The sequence below is a fragment of the Saccoglossus kowalevskii genome, chromosome 9, assembly GCF_978046115.1.
Source record: "Saccoglossus kowalevskii chromosome 9, keSacKowa6.1, whole genome shotgun sequence".
Lineage (NCBI taxonomy): Eukaryota > Metazoa > Hemichordata > Enteropneusta > Harrimaniidae > Saccoglossus > Saccoglossus kowalevskii.
The window spans coordinates 13,270,419-13,289,979 of record NC_140649.1 but is presented as its reverse complement, the minus strand read 5'-3'; the positions used below and the strand labels follow the sequence as shown (position 1 = coordinate 13,289,979).

The following is a 19,561-nucleotide window of genomic DNA, read 5'->3' as shown; positions in this document are numbered from 1 at the left end:
ATTATTTAGGGTGCAAATAAAGGAATATTTCTATGTAAAGATATTTTGTCTTTCACAACTGTTTTAATTAGGATCTAAGTCGAACAAAGTCTGAAATTGGAGATTATTAATTTGGGTTCTATCTGTTCATTGGCCTGTTCATCCGTTCATCCTGAGCCATTTCTAACAGTTTCCTCAATCACATTCAAACTTAACACACAGACAATGTATGATGTATTACATTATTTGTATGCACATCATTTTGATCCTCAAATTTGCTGAACTCTGATAAGTAAATGTGTGCGGGAAATGAACAGGGTGATTTTATTCAATCTTTGCAGGTTACAGGTGCAGGTCACATGCTCACCTGATACAAACGTTTGAAAACTTGTAACTCGGATGAGAGAGTAAACATTGGTTGACAAATAGAAATCAGAATGTATAATTTCATACAATAAATCCAAATGTCTTTATATCAAAGTCACTCATCCGTGAAACAATTGAGAAAAAACTCACTTTATATTTTCAATACTAAATAGAAAGTGCAACTTGATTGGCTAAGCATTTCTTTATTTCAACTGTTGCAATGCTTCTTACATATGCCGCTTTTTTACAAGATCATATTTATGTATGTATGTGGGCATTTACAGTACCAGTCTGAGCACAACTTATAAATAACATCCATGCTGGCTTTTTTACATGTAGGCAAATTACACTGTATGTTGTAGATAAGAAATGTGGATGGTGGTTTTGAAAACAAGCTAAGCGAGCTTTCAAATTAATGTTTTTACCACCTGACTTTCTTGTAAAAATATTTCTGAACCCTAATTTTGGTGCCAACAGACAATATTTTCAGTTTTTATATAAAAAAAATGTGGCTTTTTTTGTGCCAATCTTCTGAAAGAAAGTGCAGACTATAATTTGTGATAGAAAGAGGGGACAGGTGGTGAAATGGTTAAGCTTGCAAAAAGCTAGTTAAATCTAACTTTTTGCTAGGACTGAACAATAGCTTGAAATGGTATCTTGAAAACAGTGGACCACTATTTGGATAGGTTTCAATAATTCAAATCTTTTGTTTTTTACAGGTGTTAAACCGATTGGAGGCTATACCAGTGAATCACAACAGTCTCTGTTCCATGACTTCCTACTAAGAGCAAATAAATACCAGACTTTACAGATATTTGGAGACAGCAGTGGTGCCACCAAGAAAATAATACTTGTAGAAGTAAGTGATATTGTTTAATAATAACTGAGTCAAATGGAATGACTGGACATTAAACATAACATTAAAGTGACAAATTGTAACGTGTGTACAGGATTGGAACCACAACTTTCAGTATGCTGGACTGATTTGCTAACAACTGCTTCGTCCAGTCAACCACACTAGTGATATTTTATAAACTATGTTGCTGTATAATCAAGCTTGGTTTCGACTTGGTGCCTACCAAGGCACCCATGATGGTACCTAGTAGCATATATACCATACATGTATGTGTATGCATGAAAAATGTCATGCTTTTACTTCAACTATGGGTTTCTATTTTATAACCCAATTATGCCCCAACTTTGCCACTTGTTCATCTTTAGAACTAAAATATAAATGTTCGTTGACAATTGGGTATGGTGAACTGAACTGGTAAATGATTATAATATAAACATACTGGAAAATACTTTTCACTTTGAATTAATTTTTGCTATTTTCGCTAAAAGAATAATTCAGTGAATATACCTTTTTCCCTATATTTTACATTCAACATTTCAAAAATCAGTGAAAATAAATTCCATACAAAACACCAAAAAATCTTTTCACCGAAAATTAATTCCAGCTAAAATAAAATATTTTACAGTAAACAAAATTCAGCTACAAAAGTAGTCCTTCTTAAGTACTAATCATGGATTTATCTTTCTGTTCGTGAAACTTTCCATCGACCATGACAGAAATTTTTGCTGTTACCGGTACTGCCATTTCTTGAATTTAGTTACCGGTAATTGATAGCAGTCTGTTGACTGAGTAAGTCCGTTAGAAGGCTACTATCAGAGTGAGAATGGTCGAAGTGCATTTTCACAAAAGTTATCTATAGTGATGGCATGCTTTTTCACAAAAAACTGTCAGCTGATAAAGTGGAATAGTTGAAATAGATGATTTCGGCAATTCAGTTAGTACAGTCACCTTGCTAGAGAAATCAATAATGATCATTTGAAAAGAACACTGATTAATTCAACCCAAACATGGATCCCAGGATCTTAATGTATTCTTAGTATATTTGTTCATCTACCAACAAAGCTTTGAATTTTAGCGTGCTATTTGCAGCAACCAAATCACCTATCAGTACACTTTGTTTAGGGAACAATGTTTGATTACAATAAACGCATTACTAATCATGGATTTATCTTTCTGTTTGAGGAACTTTCCATCGACCATGCAGCATTTGCTGTTACTGCCATTTCTTGAATTTAGTTAATTGATAGCAGTCTTTTGACCAGCCAGTATTGTACTATCAGAGTGAGAATGGCTTCACAAAAGTTATCTATAGTAATGGCATACTTTTTCACAAAAGAATGTTAAAGTAAAAAAGTCAGCTGATTTATATGATTTCAGCCCTACAATTCTCCTGAGAGGATGTCTCATGAAAAAGGAAATGACCCACACATGAATAAATAGCTTCTGTTATGCATAAAAATCATCTACTACTGTGACCTTATGGAGTTTAAGAATACAATAATTTCCGGTATCTGCATCCAATAACTATGCAAATTTAGACATGGAGGCATTATACAAGTTTACAGCGTTATTGGATTCCATTTGATCTATTGACCTCATCAGTTGATCGATGTGAACACAACAAAAACATTCGTTTATTTTATTGTGTTCAAAATAATTAAAATATGGATGATTTGCTGACTGCCTATATCAAATAACCAATAGGTCTGTCAATTCATCAATGTTCCAGTTCTTGAACTTCAAGTTGATTACTTCTCCCGAGTAGCTACTACATGCAATAATGCTTTCTGTAGATTTTCGTTAAGGTGACTGCACAAAAACATTTGTCACAGGGTCTTTCTAGCATGTATAAAAGCATAATAAAGTGGCTACGATCGTTCTTTGGCGCTGATCAATTATGAAACGAATTTGTGTCTGTCAAGTGCATGCATATTGACACGCTCAATTATGCAGATTTTGACTACTTCGCTGACAGTGACTGGTAGCAAATTCCGAAAAGGGGTTGTTTGGCTGTAAGTTTGTCTGTTAAAAAAAATGTAAGATAATAACTTAAGGTTTTGAGCTTTGTAAATTATATACTTTATACGTATTGTTCTCAATATGTATTATTATTGTCAAATAATTTAGCAGTTGAGTCAAAGCAATATATAGGTAGAATTTGATAAACAAACAAGCTGCTCTCTGATTGGTCTGACTGTTCAGTGTTAGAGTTGGGTAGCCAATCAGACACAATCTTGTAAGAAGCTTCGCATTGACTCATTTTGGGTTTGCAATCACTAGAATTTAACTTTCTGTGAAAACTAGACATTAACTAAATTATGACTACAAGCTGGAAAAAAAAAGATGTATAATAATAAGTTTATTAGATAAATACAGTAATGTATGCAATCAGACATTCTGATAATAACCTAATATTATTTCCGGTGGGTGCATTGACTTATACAAATGCTTAATGATATTAGAGTCTCAGAATCCCTGTTCCAGTAGTCTAAAATTAGATAAAATAGGAGACAGATACTATAACTATGACATATTGTAACGAACATTTTTTTTTCCAATGTAGGATTTGCCAAATATATTTTTTCGGGATCCTCACAGTTTTCATGACATACTCAGGAAATACTCCAGCACTGGACGCTGCCCTCTGGTGTTCATTATTAGTGATACTTCTGGCAGTAGCTCAGGGCTGCGAAATTTATTTCCAAAAGATGTACAGTTATCATTAGGAATTGATAACATCAGGTAAGAAACAAATAATATTTGGATTCAATGTCATTTGTTCCAAGGTAGCCTTTTTTTTAACAAATTTTTCTTAAAGTTAAAAATGCCAGGTAGCATTTGCTTGTACAGTCTGAAGAAGTGCTTCTTTAATTTGCAAATATTTTCATTAAGGCTTTAAAATGAAGTCCATTCTCTTTGAGAACCGTTAATTAGTTTATGAGAATATTATTTTTCCCATTTTCTTTGCATTATAATCATTTATATTGGTGATCTGCTCAGCTAGAATAGCCCTTAAAATCACTTTTGGAGTGGAGCGGATCGCCAACCAGCCTACCGGCTTGTAATGTACACGTATTGTTTGTCAGACGTCACATCAAGTCATAGATAATTTCACAACATAGGATGTAGCTATTGTAAGCTAGTCAATTTATATGGAAAAATCAAACTATGGTATCTTACATTCAAAGCAGCATCAAATGCATTGACTTCAGAATAAACTATATAACGTCAGTACTAACGGCAATATTAAATCTGCACAGCTTTTGATAGGTGACTGTTGTACACACTTTAAATAGATAATTATGCTTTTGTCCCCAATGATACACCTCTGCGTGGTTAATGTTTTTACATTTGAGTTAAAAGGGGATACTCGGTGATCGTTCATTAATGCGTGTAATGTTGAGTCAAAAATGTACCATGACATTTGATGTACTGTGGATTAATTCCACTTGCACTGATCTGGATTGTACCTGATTGGCTACTCAATCTGAACACTTAACAGTCAGACCAATCAGAGAGTAGCTTGTAGCAAATTCTGCCTTGTATATATGCCTCTACTCAACTGCTGATCTGAGCAATATTTTTTAAAGATTTCATTCGTTTTCCATCACCAGTTTCAACCCAGTGGCACCGACAAGTATGACTAAGGTGATGACGAGGATAGCACAGTATGAAACAAACCAGGTAGTACACATACTCTTGTCTTGACCCAGGTTATCACATGTCCACCTTTTGGTTTGTTACAATGCAAACCACTCAAACCACTCATACACTCCATCACTCAAACTAGACATCGCTTAACCCTCTGTATCTGTACCTGTACCGCTCCATTTTGCAGGGTCATCATAAATTTACACTGCCTTCCAAGTCCACTATAGATGAGCTGGCCGTTGCGTGTTCTGGTGATATCAGAGGTGCAATCAATGCTTTGCAGTTCACATGTCTTCAAAGTAAGTACAGTAAATCCTTCATTTTTTGCTGTAATGCATTTTTAACAAATGCATATCACTTCACTCTGAAGCACTTTCCAGCATCTCTAGAGAATCTCTAGTTTTATTAACAGAACATTAGATTTATTTTGCAGCTTTATTAATTATGCAACAAGGCTTAATCGATTCAGAGTTGCCATTCACTCAAATTATTCTATCCTGCCCAGACCCAGGCTCTGCTCACTACCAAACGGTGACATTTACAAAGAAAAAGAGTTCTTCTTCCAAGCATCAGAAATCACTGCCCAGTAGATCTAAGAGGAAAGACTCAACTAACAAACAGAAAGATGATGGTGGTGGGAGTGATATGGCTGCCATTGGTGGACGAGATCATTCCATGTTTTTATTCAGAGCACTGGGAAAGATTTTATACTGCAAACGTGAGTTTTTTTAAAAATTCGTTGCTTATTTTACATCGCCTGCTGAAAGTCTCCACAGATAACCTAAATAAATGAGCAAAAAACGGTGTCAATGTTGTCTTAACCTGTGCATGTTTGGTGTTACATCAATCATTCAAACTTTATCATCTTTAACTAAATGTATAGCAGCATATTTTTATCAAAATGTTGATCATAACTAAAATGTATGTTTTGTTATTATTTCAACCGCAATCAAAGTTGACAGAAATACTTTACATACACAAATGCACACACATCATTAAATGTTACTTTTCTAGTATTGGAAAAGGAAAAGCTGTAATAAATAAATCTGTTTTCACAGGTGATCCAAAAGAAAGTGATTGTGTTATCCCAGAGCTTCCACAGCATTTATTAAGCCATGATAGAGATCCCCTCAACTTTACTCCAGAAGTAAGAATGACTTACTATTTATTTATACCATTAATATTTATATAAACATGTAGATATTATTCACATGGCAGTATTTGAATTTTTAATTAATTTTCGATATTCTTGTAAGTACATAATGTACTAAATGAAAATAATGGCTTCGTCAACGCTGCAAGTTCATCATAGGATAAACCTAAACATATACTACTCAGGCTTCCATAGAAATGATAATGTTATCTATATAAACAGGGCACATTAACAGCACACAAGACAGATAGCTTCACACTTCCTATTGATATTTTTCAATTGGTAATGCCACATTCCTGTCAAGCCATTTTTTTTCACTGTTGAGTGTCCACTTGACAACAGGAATCAAAGCCGCAATTAACCCTGAGTGAATGTGCCACACATGTACTAACTCCATTGATGTTTTTATTTCTCCAGGATGTGATTGAGAGATCCCATATGAGCAGTGAAAATTTTACGTTATTTCTTCATCAGAATTATTTAGATTTTTATAGTAGTATAGATGATGTTGTGGATGCTAGTCTTTATTTAAGTGATGCTGATCATCTCACCAAAGATTGGGCTGTAAGTAACTCTTACACACTGCTCCTAGCACACACTAGCAGAACTACATGTTAGAAGTCAAAGACGTTAGCTCAAACTAAAAAAAGACATGTACAAACACTTAGTACAGGTTAGAAAGCAACTAGTCGAAGCTACACCTGAACCAGTTTGTAGGACCTGGTACAGATCTTGGGCTAATGAAGTTTATAGAAACGGTTTGCTTAAATGCCCACTGGGATAAAACAAAATATCATTGTATTTATTTTTTGACATAGAAAAGTATCACAAAATACGCCAATAACTCAGAAAGTTGGCAGTTTTACACATTATTTCTTGAATTATTACCATGAATATGTTAATTCAAATATTTCTGTTAGTTTTAGATGTCAGCTAAAACACATTTCATGGATCATGAAAGTACATATCGAGAACCATAACTGAAGTGAGGGCTCCAAAATTAACTAAATAAATTTCTACATTTCTTAATCAGTGTTCATGAATGGCAATCTTTTATGCGGGCCAGAACGCTCTACATTTTTAGTCCCCGTTCGGACGTACTCCGAAAACGGGGGACTTATGGTTTGCCCTGTGTGCGTCTGTGCGTCCGTGATCACCTGTATCACGAACATGCATGGACCGATTAAGTTCAAACTTCACTCATACATCACACATTATATGGGACATATGCACATGCATTTTTTTTCATGATCCGATTAACGATAGCCGAATAGCGGCCATTTTAAGGCCGAAAATGCATCAAAATCGTACATTTTCACCATTCCGGACCCGGATCTCAGTTATGCATGGACGGATTTTGTTCAAATTTGGTACATACATTAAACATAATAGGACCTTGATGCATGTCTTCTTTTTTTTCGGATAAAGTTCGAAATGGCCGACTGGCGGCCATTTTGTTTTAAAGAATTCAGTTCTGGATCCGTATCTGAGACATGCCTGGATTGATCAAGTTCAAACTTCACACACACATGGTACATCATGTCACAAATAGATATGTACATTTGTTTCATGATCCGCTTAACAATAGCTGAATGATGGCCGAAAATGCATCAAAATCACATATTTTCACAATTCTGGAACTGGATCTCAGTCATGCATGGATGGATTTTGTTCATATTTAGTACAATGTGTTGTACATATGCAGGTGCATTTCGGATCAGACCACTGAAAGTGGTCTAAGATTTCGGTCATGATCTGCTTTGAATGTATATGTCACTCAAATATGAACGGAACGGGGACGTGTCATTGACAATGACTTGTTTATGATGACTTGAATACATGCTCACAAATTATTGTCACTGTGTTTTAGTCTTTAGAAGCTGCGAAACAGACACAGAATAAACTAAAGTAATTTCATGCGTTCCCTAACAAAGGCTCAGAACCAGAAAAAACTTAAATTATTAATATTTAGGGTCATTAGTTTGATATCCTCTATATCCATAATTATTCATTTTGGTATGACATTTCAAACGTGTCAGTGTACCTAGAGAAATTGTTCTAAAAAAAATTGGACTGCCGATGAGACTCTGTACTATGTTGTGTTATTCTACATTTTCACTATTTGCGTTTACATTGTTATTGTTTTTTAATCATGGAGTAAAAGTTTGGTCGTTCTTTTGTCGTACTGAAAATACATAAAACTCTAGCTCAGCAATTCTGAGCTACACTAGTCTAGCCGCAACACCAGGGTCATGGTATGTTTACACACATTTGTGAACAGTGGGTTAAAATTAACTCTAGGTTGAATTCTTCATTTTGCTATCTCTTCAGAGAAAAAACCTAGTAAGTAAATAAATAAATTAAACAAACAAACAAACGAATAAACAAATAAATAAAACAAGTTATTGGTTTAAAGCAGGCTTCTATTGAACCAAGGTGACATGTTCCTGCATGTGTCACCATTCATTTATTTGGAACCATTTGCAGCTAAAAGCCTATGTTTTATTGCAGAGTCGGTCTGCATTAAGAGAATACAGTTCATGTGTTGGTGCTAGAGGATTAGTACATTGTAACACTGCCAGGAGTAGGAGTGGTAGTACTAGTGGAGGGGGTGGATGGAAGCCATTACACAAACCACAGTGGTATGAAGTCAATAGAAAAGTAAGTACATGTTTGTATTTATACAATATTGGAATTCACTCGTTGCAATTAATAATACGTGTACAAATAATATCGTAGAAAACATTGCACCAAAAATTTGATGAGGAAATTGATGGTGTTTAAAGGCCGTTTCAGAAAAGGCTACTATAAATTTACTTGTTTTTGATGTTTTTTTAAATAGAATACCAAATTTATTTAATATGTGAATTACAGAAATTTTTTAACAAATCAGGATACAGCAATGCAATTTTTGGTTTTATGTGTTTCTAATACAGTAAATAAGGTCTTTGTTTTTCATATTTTTGAATATATCAATAATTACCAAGTTGTATGATTTATCAATGAAATGTTATTTTTAATCAGATGGTGCTGTATGTCCCAACGTTATAGTTGCAATCTCACTTTGCAATTCTGTGAGGTGCCACCCCCCCCCTAACAAATATATCCACCATCAAATGAGTTAGTATGCAATCTAAGATCATTCATATATGATAGTTTTATTGGGTGCTTGGTACTATACATATCATGAGAAATACCTGATGTGAGTTGCATTGTGTCCACATGTTGTTCTGGCTTTCGACTTGACTCTTTGTAAAATATTTGCTAACGCATTTGAATAGTATTCCAAAACATGCTGATTCACAGAGATTTTATACAAGGGCAAATTCACTACATTCAATTACCCACCATAGACTCCGGTCAGTCAAAATGACTATTTTGAACTGTAGGCATTAATCAGCGATTCTGCCGGTGACGGAGAGATAGAATCTAGGTCAGGGGAAGCCCCATGACCTCAAGATTCTTTTACCCCTTACGTCACGAACCCACGTGACCGAGGCCACATGGCAGCCCCATAGGTAGCCATCAATCACTCTGATTTTTTCTCCGCCTCGAGTGGAGATGAAATCTAGCGAGCTCTGCTGGATCGCCTGCTTTTTTTTTTCCTGTCCAGATTCATAGCTTGGGTTGTTGCCGCTGCACGGCATCTGACATGGTAGCTGGTAGGATAAGTTTTCCTTGTCATTTTTACCCTTGTGTTGTTTTCCCCTTTATGTGTAGTATTTTTCACAACAAAGAAATTAAAACCCGGCGCCTCTACGTAACCACTGGTTGGTTGCACGGCGGCACCTTTTACAACTGTATTTCGTTCTTTTCCCTCATGCATGTCGTCTTTTATTGACAGTGTACATGTATTTAGCAATGTATAGATGTAATGACAGCACCAGGGCTCGCTGCCATTTTCCTTTTGGTCTCCTCGTGTTTCGAGTCGACTGTGCAGTGTTTGTATTCAAAATTTACCAGCATAGAACCTGTATCCGAGATACTTTGTCGTAGCTGCGTGCGGGGTTTGGGGTTTCTGCGTGAGGTTCTGAGGCCTGAGATTATCTTTCAGAGCCATCAAAATCGCTGAGACTGACCGTGTCACAGCAAACAAATCGGTTAAAGTTAGTTGCGTGTTTTTGCATGAGTGGAAAGTCGTCGCGCTCACCCCCCTCGTTCGGGTTAGGCACAGCGCCCTACGTGTTAACCCGAGTGATAAAACAGGTAGTGCTGCTGCTTCACCGGATGTCGGTACACCTCAATCCGTACCCAGACTACTGGTTACTAACAACCCGGGCAAGGGGTTAATAGCCAAACACGTCAAGCTAATACAGGATTTAGTTCACCAGTTGGACTCGTTAGTAAATCGACAAGTTCCACTTCGACCCAACGCGCAGTTGGTGTCCCTGGGCATGGAGTTTTGACACAGAGGTAAGCTTAGCTTATCAAGCGTGTTGCTTAGCGCTAAGCAGCCTAGCCGAATGCCTAGTCAGCGTTCCCTCAGTGTCCCTCCGAGAACTAATACAGATCATCGGAATGATGACCTCAGTTCAAGGGGTCGTTCCCCAGGCCGCACTAAACAGCCGCCCCAGGTAGGCGTCACCCAGAGCTGAGGGCATTGTCCTTCTCGGATGATGTACCGTCTTTATGGACAGTCAAGTTGTGCTAAAGACACGAATCGGGTTTCTAGCCTAGAACCAAATCTTAGGACATGGGCCATAACACAAAGATATGTGCCTGGCACCCCGTTCCAAATCCTTAGCTCCCAGGTTCTGCTTTACGGCCTATGCCCTCATGCAGAACTGTTTCGGTCTTTACTTCGAAAACTTACTGGGGTCTAGCTTCCTCGGGCACACCGAACCCTGTCACCGTAGCAGCATTTTGGCTTCTTGCTCCAGGGACAGCACAGGCAAGGTAAGACACCACCCTTTTTTGGGTCTTAACTAGGGTGTTGAGTTTGTTTTTATCCCGGACTGGGAAAAGATTTTCATCAGTCTATGGTGGGTAATTGAACGTAGTGAATTTAGGCGAGGGTTCTCCGAATCCGCCTATTCACATAGTTCATACCCACCATAGACTCTGGGTCCCCCCAACCTCCCCATGCTTTCCGTCGCGTTGGTCTAAGTCCTTGAGGCGGAGAGAAAGGAACCAGAGTGATTGACGGCTACCTATGGCGCTGCCATGTGGCCATGGTCACATGGGTTCGTGACGTAAGAGGTAAACGAATCTTGAGGTCATGGGGCTTCCCCTGACCTAGATTCTATCTCTCCGTCACCGGCAGAATCGCTGATTAATGGCCTACAGTTCAAAATAGTCATTTTGATTGGCCGGAGTCTATGGTGGGTATGAACTATGTGAATAGGCGGGTTCTGAGAACCCTCGCCTAAATTCCAGGCATGCAAGTTAATGTTTCTCATAATAGTACTAAGATCAAAACGTATTTGAATAATCTACACACACACACAATTATTTTGGAACAGAAACAAATATGTTATATTAATGCTGTTTTTGTTTTATTATAGTACCGTGAACGCTGTCTGACAGCGAGGCATCTCTTTTCAAAACATTGCCAGACACCTGAAGATTTACAGATCCAGTTTATGCCTTATTTAGCTTTGATAAATGTCCCACTCAGTACTCCAGGTAAAACACTGTACACGTCAAGGCTATTTATGTCCATTGTCCAATTTATGTGAATCGATAGATTCTTGGTAAAGCGCATACTGTAATATTTTCTCTATTGGCACATTCTCTTCTGTATACAACATGTGTTTATGGTCAAAATAAGTCTTATTTAATTGATCCAGTATCCACCCAATGCAATTTTCATGTCATGTACACCAATATTTGATATGTGCTTCTAATAGAACAAATATAGTACAATTATTCCAAAGTACATAGTGGAATTTATAATTTTTAATTCAGTGGAAAACAAAATACAAATCCACAGTGCACACAGCACTGACAACTGAAAAAAACTTGTGATAGGTCATGAGAGATGGCCTTTGAAGGCCCATCAAAACAAAATGATATGGGTGTTTACCACTGTGACAGTAAGACACACTGAAACTTATTAAAGTAGAACACTTCTCAAAAGTAAAAATAATGAATTTTTTTTACATACCGGTATATGTATGTGACATTTTATATTACATGTATAAAGAATGAAAAAGGTTTTTAAAAAAAACTGACATACAAAATGAAGTGAAAATAGCCTGTTTTGTGTATTTTGGGCATTTCAACATTATTAGTCCCCGTTCAAACGAAGTCCGAAAACGGGGACTTATAATTTGGTCTCCATCCGTCTGTGCATCCGTGCGTTCGTCCGGAGTCGTATCTCAGAATCCCTTGGACCGATTCTGTTCATCCTTTGCTTGTGCCTAGTACTTTATGTGGGACATATGCACATGCAGTGGTTTAGCGATTCAATTCGTTTTTTGAAAATGTTGTATTTTGGACATGCTTTGTCAGTTTTCATTCAAACTTGATACATAGATTATACATGTCCATGACGATTTATTTCACAATTGGATCAAAGATGGCCGACTGGCAGCCATCTTGTTTTTTGAAAATTTCGTATTTTGGACATGCTTTGTCAGTTTTCACTCAAATTTAGTACATAGATCATACATGTTAGGATACATGTCCCCGACTGTCCGTAAGTTCCCGAGTCTGTCCATCCGCCTGTCCGTCCATGTGTCCGTGCGTCAGTCTGTCCAGAGTCATATTTCAGAATCATGTGGACCGATTCTGTTCATTCTTTGCATGTGCCTAGTACCTTATGTGGGACATATGCACATGTAGTGGTTTAGCGATTTGATTCAAAATGGCTGACTGGCAGCCATCTTGTTTTTGAAAATGTTGTATTTTGGTCATGCTTTGTCAGTTGTCATTCAGACTTGGTACATAGATTATACGTGTTAGGATACATGTCCATGACGATTTATTCCGCAATTGGATCAAAGATGGTCAACTGACAGGCATCTTGTTTTTGTTTTTTTATGCGGTATCTTGGACGTGCTCTGTCAGTTTTCATTCAAATTTGGCACATACATGTACTTTATACATGTTAGGATGCATGTCCATGACAATTTGTTCCAAAATCTGGTCAAGGATGGCCGATTGACAGCCATCTGACTTTTTGGCCTTACTACTATTATAGTTCCACAATTTACGTAAAATTTTCATTTGGCACATACATCATACATATTAATGTGTTTTATAATCAGATCAAAGATGGCCGAATAACGGCTGTTTTTATTTTTGGCCATATTACTACTACACGGAACACGTGTTTTGATGTAAATAAACAATCTGTTGTATACTGCACTTGGAACTCAAGTTTCAAGGACACGCTTGCGACAACCCCTCTGCTTTAATATGACGAGCACAAAGAGAACTTTCAAAAATTTTACGGGGACTGTGTCATATTCAATGACTTGTTTCTCAGTGTCTCAGTTAGCAGTCTGTAGTTAAATGATCGTATCTAGAAAACAAAAGCTGGTAAAGAAAAGTCAAAACAAAAAGACTTGGCCCACAGCATTAAAAATGTTTTTGGCAATTCACAGGTATCTCGTGGACCTGACAATATCACAAAATGGTGTTTTCAATGTTTTGAATAGTAATAAATAAATCATCAGGTAATCCCCTCATGAAATTTCTACAGGCATATGCACTACCATATTCATCTTTATCTCAGCTTTCAGATAATGTAAAGGTTGTTATAGTAGCAGGCTTTGCAACTTTCAGAGAAGGTCACAGATTAACAAATCACAGATTAACTATGCTGCTGCCTTAAAGGGTGGTGATTGTCGCACAGTGCATGTTTAAATTTCATGTAAACAAGCGTCACTGTGAGTCACGAACACGACATGAGCTATGACCTATAATCTTTAGGCAGTGGATATATGCCAAGTCTATACAAATTCATAACTGAACAGCAAGATACAAACTTATCGATTTTAACCACTTATTATGTTTATTCATTATTCAAGGACAAATATCATTCCTCCAAGAAGTTTGCAAATTTTCCAGTTCTCGTTACCCAGTTCGGTAAGTGTTCATATTGATCTCTTCCATATGAAAGGATTAAAAACATCAGTGGCATGTCCTGTAGTTCTAATTGCCAGTCATTAGTACACTCATCTGGATTTTTTGGAGTGTTATTACCGTACTTATCCGGGTAAGAGCCCATGCCTGGGCAAATGCCCACCCCCCACTTTTGACACAATAAAGGAGTTGAGGTCATATCCGGGCACACGCCCAGGGGGTCTTTTTCTACACAAAAAAAACTATTTTCTATTCGTTGACTGTGGTTGTATTAACAGTTGACTTTCTTGAAGACTGTCGTGATACTTATAAAAAATGTTAATTGCGTATTAAAAACAAGGGGTGAACGCAAAATAGCTGTGACAGCTTTCTGCCTTCAGGGCAGCGCCTTCTGAATCATAACAGTCAGCAAGTCTATAAAAATATATATTAAAGCAGAAACGGTAGTTCTCTTTTTAAAATATGTCTTGGCCCTAAAAATGGCCGGCCGTTTGGTTTGTGCTTCCTTAGTAACTTAGAGATGATTCAGGCAAATCGTAAAAGGAGAGCCGCAAGTGTCGCACTCGATCGGCTTTAGCGCCGTCGACAATGAAACCAATGTTGCAATATTGTAGCAACCCGTACCTGGGAGAGTGGTTGAAATCACGTTATTTTGGCTTTATAAAATATTTTGTAGCAGCTTGCGAATCCATAACTGGGGTCAGCAATTTTGCAATGTCACGCCGAAGACTGCCAACTTTTTTACCATCTTTCATCACCGTCATGAAAACATTCTTCTGTCGTTGGATAAAAAAAAACTTCCTATTTCAAGTCCACTGCGATATTCATATAGTGAGACATTCCAACTGCCGGAACTTGCTGAATGATAACTTTCACCGTGATTAATAAGCGTTGAGTCTGATAAAAAAGTAATGTCACGATTTGACCTTTATGATGAAATACTAGTAGTGATGTCATTATTAGCCAATCAGTAAAGCAGATGTAAACAAAAGCATTGTGTGCCATCGCAGCAGAGCGACCCCATTTTTCTTGTCTCTTTATTATGATTAGACATGAATGAAAAGTGCCAAGCTGACAGACTGCGAAATCCGTGGATTAAAAGTGCTAAGTCCAAATTGTGTGGGACGATATCGACGAACTTCAGGAATAAGTTGTAGGGATTTTGTTCGACGGCTACAGTGACACCGACTTGGACTTTGAGGGTTTTGAGTTTGACGAAGATGGCAATGAACGTACAAATAAAGATCTGAGAAGTTTTTTTCAAACAGCTATGAATTTTTATAATTTTTACTGTGTAAATTTGTAAATTATTATTGATATTGTATGACGGTTGATGCGTAATTTGTCGAGACCGGAAATCATTTTACGCAGTTTAACCCCTGACATTTTAATTAATTTTGATTTCCCGCGTGTTTGTCAGGGCGGCGGGAAAATCCTAATTCAAATGATTCCTCACTGTCGATTTTTATTATTTCTGGTTTTTTGTGACATTATAAGCAATACATTATTTTTGTTCTACTTCAAGTGTTGCATATTGTTCATTTATTTCCGTTGCATGTTTTCATTTGCCGTTCTATTCCCTGCCACAGTTCCATCGAACTGTGTTGCCGATTTTCACGAATTTTCATTTTTTTTGCCGGGGATCTCCTGGCAAACGCCCACCCCTTTTTTTTGGCAATTTTCCATGTTCAAGACCCTGGGCTTATACCCGGATAAATACGGTAAATATGATAAATAGAAAGGAAAGCAAGAAAGTGGAACTACTGAACATTTTGCATCATAACATTATTTTTACTAATTCATTTTGTGATTTTTAATAATTGTTGAAAACTAATTTCTATTTACTGCCATTTACTACTGATAGAGGGAGCACAACACCTAAGGCAGCCATTTTGATTTCTTCTTGACATTCATACCTGGCACTGTTATACATATATATCATTCATATCTATGCTATTGACGGAGGCCTTCATCAAATGTTGTTGTATTACTATTTGCCAAGGCAGCTTGGCATTTCATTTTGCAACCTGTTTATTGACTGACTAGAAGTGGAAATGTATGTCAAATTGCATAGGGATATGATTTCAGTAAAAGTGTTAAAAATTACAATTACACATGATTTTTATTTGCACAGTTGTAAATGCATGGATTATGTACCGGTATATTGTACATCGAATGTATCAAAAACTTACATCATTGCTGACATCATCTCTTATTTTTTATCGTTAGAACACAGCCTGAAAAACTAAATGAACAAGACACAGGAGAGGTTGATGATGATGAGGATGAAGTCAGCAAAATAGAATCCAGTCAGAACACAGATATTGACCAGTCTGATTTCCAAACTGTTGTCGATGAATGTAGCGAGGATGAGCTTATTATAGAGGACTTTGATGATTAAATGTACTGGAAGAACTGGTGCCTTGTACTATAGCTGCTGTGAAAGGCCTCATCAACAGCACTATGAACTGTAATTCATATTGAAAATGTCATATTATGGTCTTGAAAAAACAGATTTCACTGTTGGTGGAAGATGTACTTTCCCCCTAACAGCTATACTCAACATCCAATCATAACCTTTGTTATGAACTATGTGCATATGAAATAAGCATGTTTAATTTACCAATTGGTTTTATGATTGGTTGCCAAATTTTAACAAAAAAGGAAACAGTATGTTACATTTGTTATTATGCATTTTATTTCACATGCCAAAGGCTACAAGCAAAATATTGTTGCCAATACTGCTTTAAAGGTGGCCAAGTTGAATACACAGAGAAGAAGTCAATCTAGCTTTGTCTGCAGAAATTTTTATTCAGATTGAATCAATAACAGAACCTGATGTACTGGGCCTTGTAACTCTTCTTCAATGTTGTACTCGTTTCATTTCACTGCAACATGGTATGTCACTTTCATCTCCACCAAGGGATAAAGCTAGCCATCTATTTATGCATGATCAGTGGCTCTTGTGTCCATAAGAAATCGCTAACATAGAGAAAACATTGTGAAGGATCCATTGACATGTTACGTCAGTGTCTACAATGTCATTTGCTTTGGAGGCATTTTTTTTCCTAGACACTGAATTCTTGAGAATAAAAAGAATTTCAAATCAATAAAAACAGTTTAATCATGATATTGACATCCACAGAAAAGTTAGTCAAACATGAAAAAAAAACAGTAGCACTGATGCAGCAGTCAGTTAAGTAGCAGCTTTTTCATTTATGTTTTTCCCATCATGATGTAATATTTGTTGCTCCCAATGAAAGTAGCTGTTACCTTAATAAATAAATGAATACATATACATCACTGGTTAGATCCAAGTCCTATAATATCCTCAAAGCGTGTTCAAAAGTTTGTTGAAATAGGCTGAAGGCTGAAGGTTTGAAAAGTGTTTTGTTTAGACTCTAGATGGCGCCATATACTAGTTCCTTGTTAGGTAGCTAATGATGAGGTGCTTAATGTCAGATCTAGTGGATGAAACCATTTAATAATCGGTGTACACATGTAGTTAGATATTCCTACTAAATGTTCCATGCTCATGAAAGGGAAACTTGTTTGTAACAATTAACCCTTTGAATGCCAAATTCAACTTTGTCATCATTTGCAAAATCATTTTTTTCTTCTCAAAATGTGGATTAAGATCTGTAGCTATAGAAAATTATGTTCATTGGTCCAAAATGAGCAAAAAATACTTGAAAATAGGCAGAATGTTACACCAAAATGTTGGTAGGAAAAATGTTGGTGCTCAAATGGTGAATATGGTATACTGTAAAAGGATTAATTATTCACTGGGCTTTAATTTTGCTTATTTCGCTGACTGGAAAATGCGCTAAATTAAAACCCAGTGAATATGTAAAATTCAGCATAGAACACATTATCTAAATGATAAAACAGTGAATTTAAAACCCACTGAATATGCCTGAAATGGTAAATCAGTGAAATTTAAACCCAGTGAAAATAAGTCATTTTACAGTCCTACCCAAAACAGCGCCACCAATGGTGTCTTTGATGTGGATCCCTTGACATGTATAAACATTTTAATTACACAAAATTTGAATGACTGTGACTTTAAAATATAATCAAATGTTTTATTCTTATGGGTTTTGCAGTGAAAACACGCAACTAGATTGTACTTGGCAAGATATCCTTGTAGAAGTGAGAGATTTTTTCTATTTATTACATACAAAGTTATATAAAACAGATAAATGTGTTACCATAGTTACAATTGTATACTTGTATTACTTCAGAAAAAATGGAAACTTTCTACTAGTACCAACAAATGTTTAGCTTTTACTTAAATAAAATGTAATAACTGGATTACCGGTATTATACTTACCGGTAAACTACAGTACTTTTCTTGTAAATTATTTTGATCTTTTTGAAGTTGATGACTGTGCCAAAATTGTGTTGACATAAAATGTTAAGACTGAGTGTGTTTTGTTTTGTGTTGTGATCTAGTATATGTTAATGTGTTTATATATTTTAGTGAAAATCGATTCTGTATCATTCTAGGGATGTCTAGTCATATAAACTCCACTTTGCAAACTGTTATTAAACATGCTCCGGTCTTCAGCTTTCAGAACATACATCCAAGTCTTTGCTACCTGTTCAGTAGCTGACAAAAGTTGCCCTAAACTAAACAAGAACAGTGATGTTGGTATAAATTTAAATTCTTTCATCAGAAAAGATTGGACAAGCACAAAAAAAATATTTCTTCTGATCTGAATGCACATCAACTTGAAAGATGCGCCCTCACTGATTCAGTATTGTCAAAGTACCGGTAATGTATTATAAAAGTAAAAATTCCTTTGAGGGGGGGGATTATTGACCTAGTATGCGATTCCTTTGTACACTCTATCTATGGACCAAGTATGGACATAGTTTGACCATGCTTGTTTGGGCAACTTGAAGGTGGGATCATTGACTACTGTACGTGGGGGTGGGGCACTATGATTGTATTTGCATTGCCTAATTTCTTTTTATACTTGATGGTCTCTGAGAATAATTTGTGTCATTGAAACATTGAGAAAAAACTTACATTAACAATTTTCTGATTGATGGAGGAAATGTATTGGGCCAAACCATGTGATGTATGTATTTATCACTAAACTATAATGTTACGGGATAATATGAATAAAAGTACGTATATGTGATGGCGGCACTTCAAAATGATGCTCTCTCAATTAATATTAACATCGAAAAAATAAAAGCATGGTCAAGAAAGTAAAGCACTTCCTATTAACAATCGGGATATGTGATGTTTGATACGAGGCTCGTACATGGTATACAACACTTGTAAAATACATTTTTTTACACATAATTTGAACACGCACTGTGCAAGAAACACTGTATTTGCTCTATTAGATGCGCGTCTCCATAAAAAAAGGCACAAAAGACAAAAAATATACGAGTTGTGTTTTCAGTCCTTTAACTTGTGTACTAGATCATTATTAAATGACTTATTTTGAATTTATCATTTATGTAAGCACATGCACTTCTAATCGAACAAATCCTGTATTTTCCATTGT

The 19,561-nt window shown here is 36.3% G+C and overlaps 1 protein-coding gene across 2 annotated transcripts in view; it reads left to right on the top strand.

The window, feature by feature from the left end:
• Nucleotides 1-19,202, top strand: part of LOC102802119 (cell cycle checkpoint protein RAD17-like) — a 52,907-nt gene extending 33,705 nt beyond the window's left edge. For both annotated transcript variants that reach the window (XM_085503177.1, XM_085503176.1), the window contains exons 6-16: nt 1,065-1,204; nt 3,765-3,943; nt 4,816-4,885; nt 5,040-5,151; nt 5,358-5,570; nt 5,911-5,999; nt 6,423-6,569; nt 8,517-8,666; nt 11,510-11,630; nt 13,982-14,039; nt 16,266-19,202. In XM_085503177.1, coding sequence (XP_085359303.1) covers nt 1,065-1,204; nt 3,765-3,943; nt 4,816-4,885; nt 5,040-5,151; nt 5,358-5,570; nt 5,911-5,999; nt 6,423-6,569; nt 8,517-8,666; nt 11,510-11,630; nt 13,982-14,039; nt 16,266-16,437 — 1,451 coding nt within the window. In that variant the 3' untranslated portion in view covers nt 16,438-19,202. The remainder of the gene's footprint in view (nt 1-1,064; nt 1,205-3,764; nt 3,944-4,815; nt 4,886-5,039; nt 5,152-5,357; nt 5,571-5,910; nt 6,000-6,422; nt 6,570-8,516; nt 8,667-11,509; nt 11,631-13,981; nt 14,040-16,265) is intronic.
• The last annotated feature ends 359 nt before the right edge of the window (nt 19,203-19,561 follow it).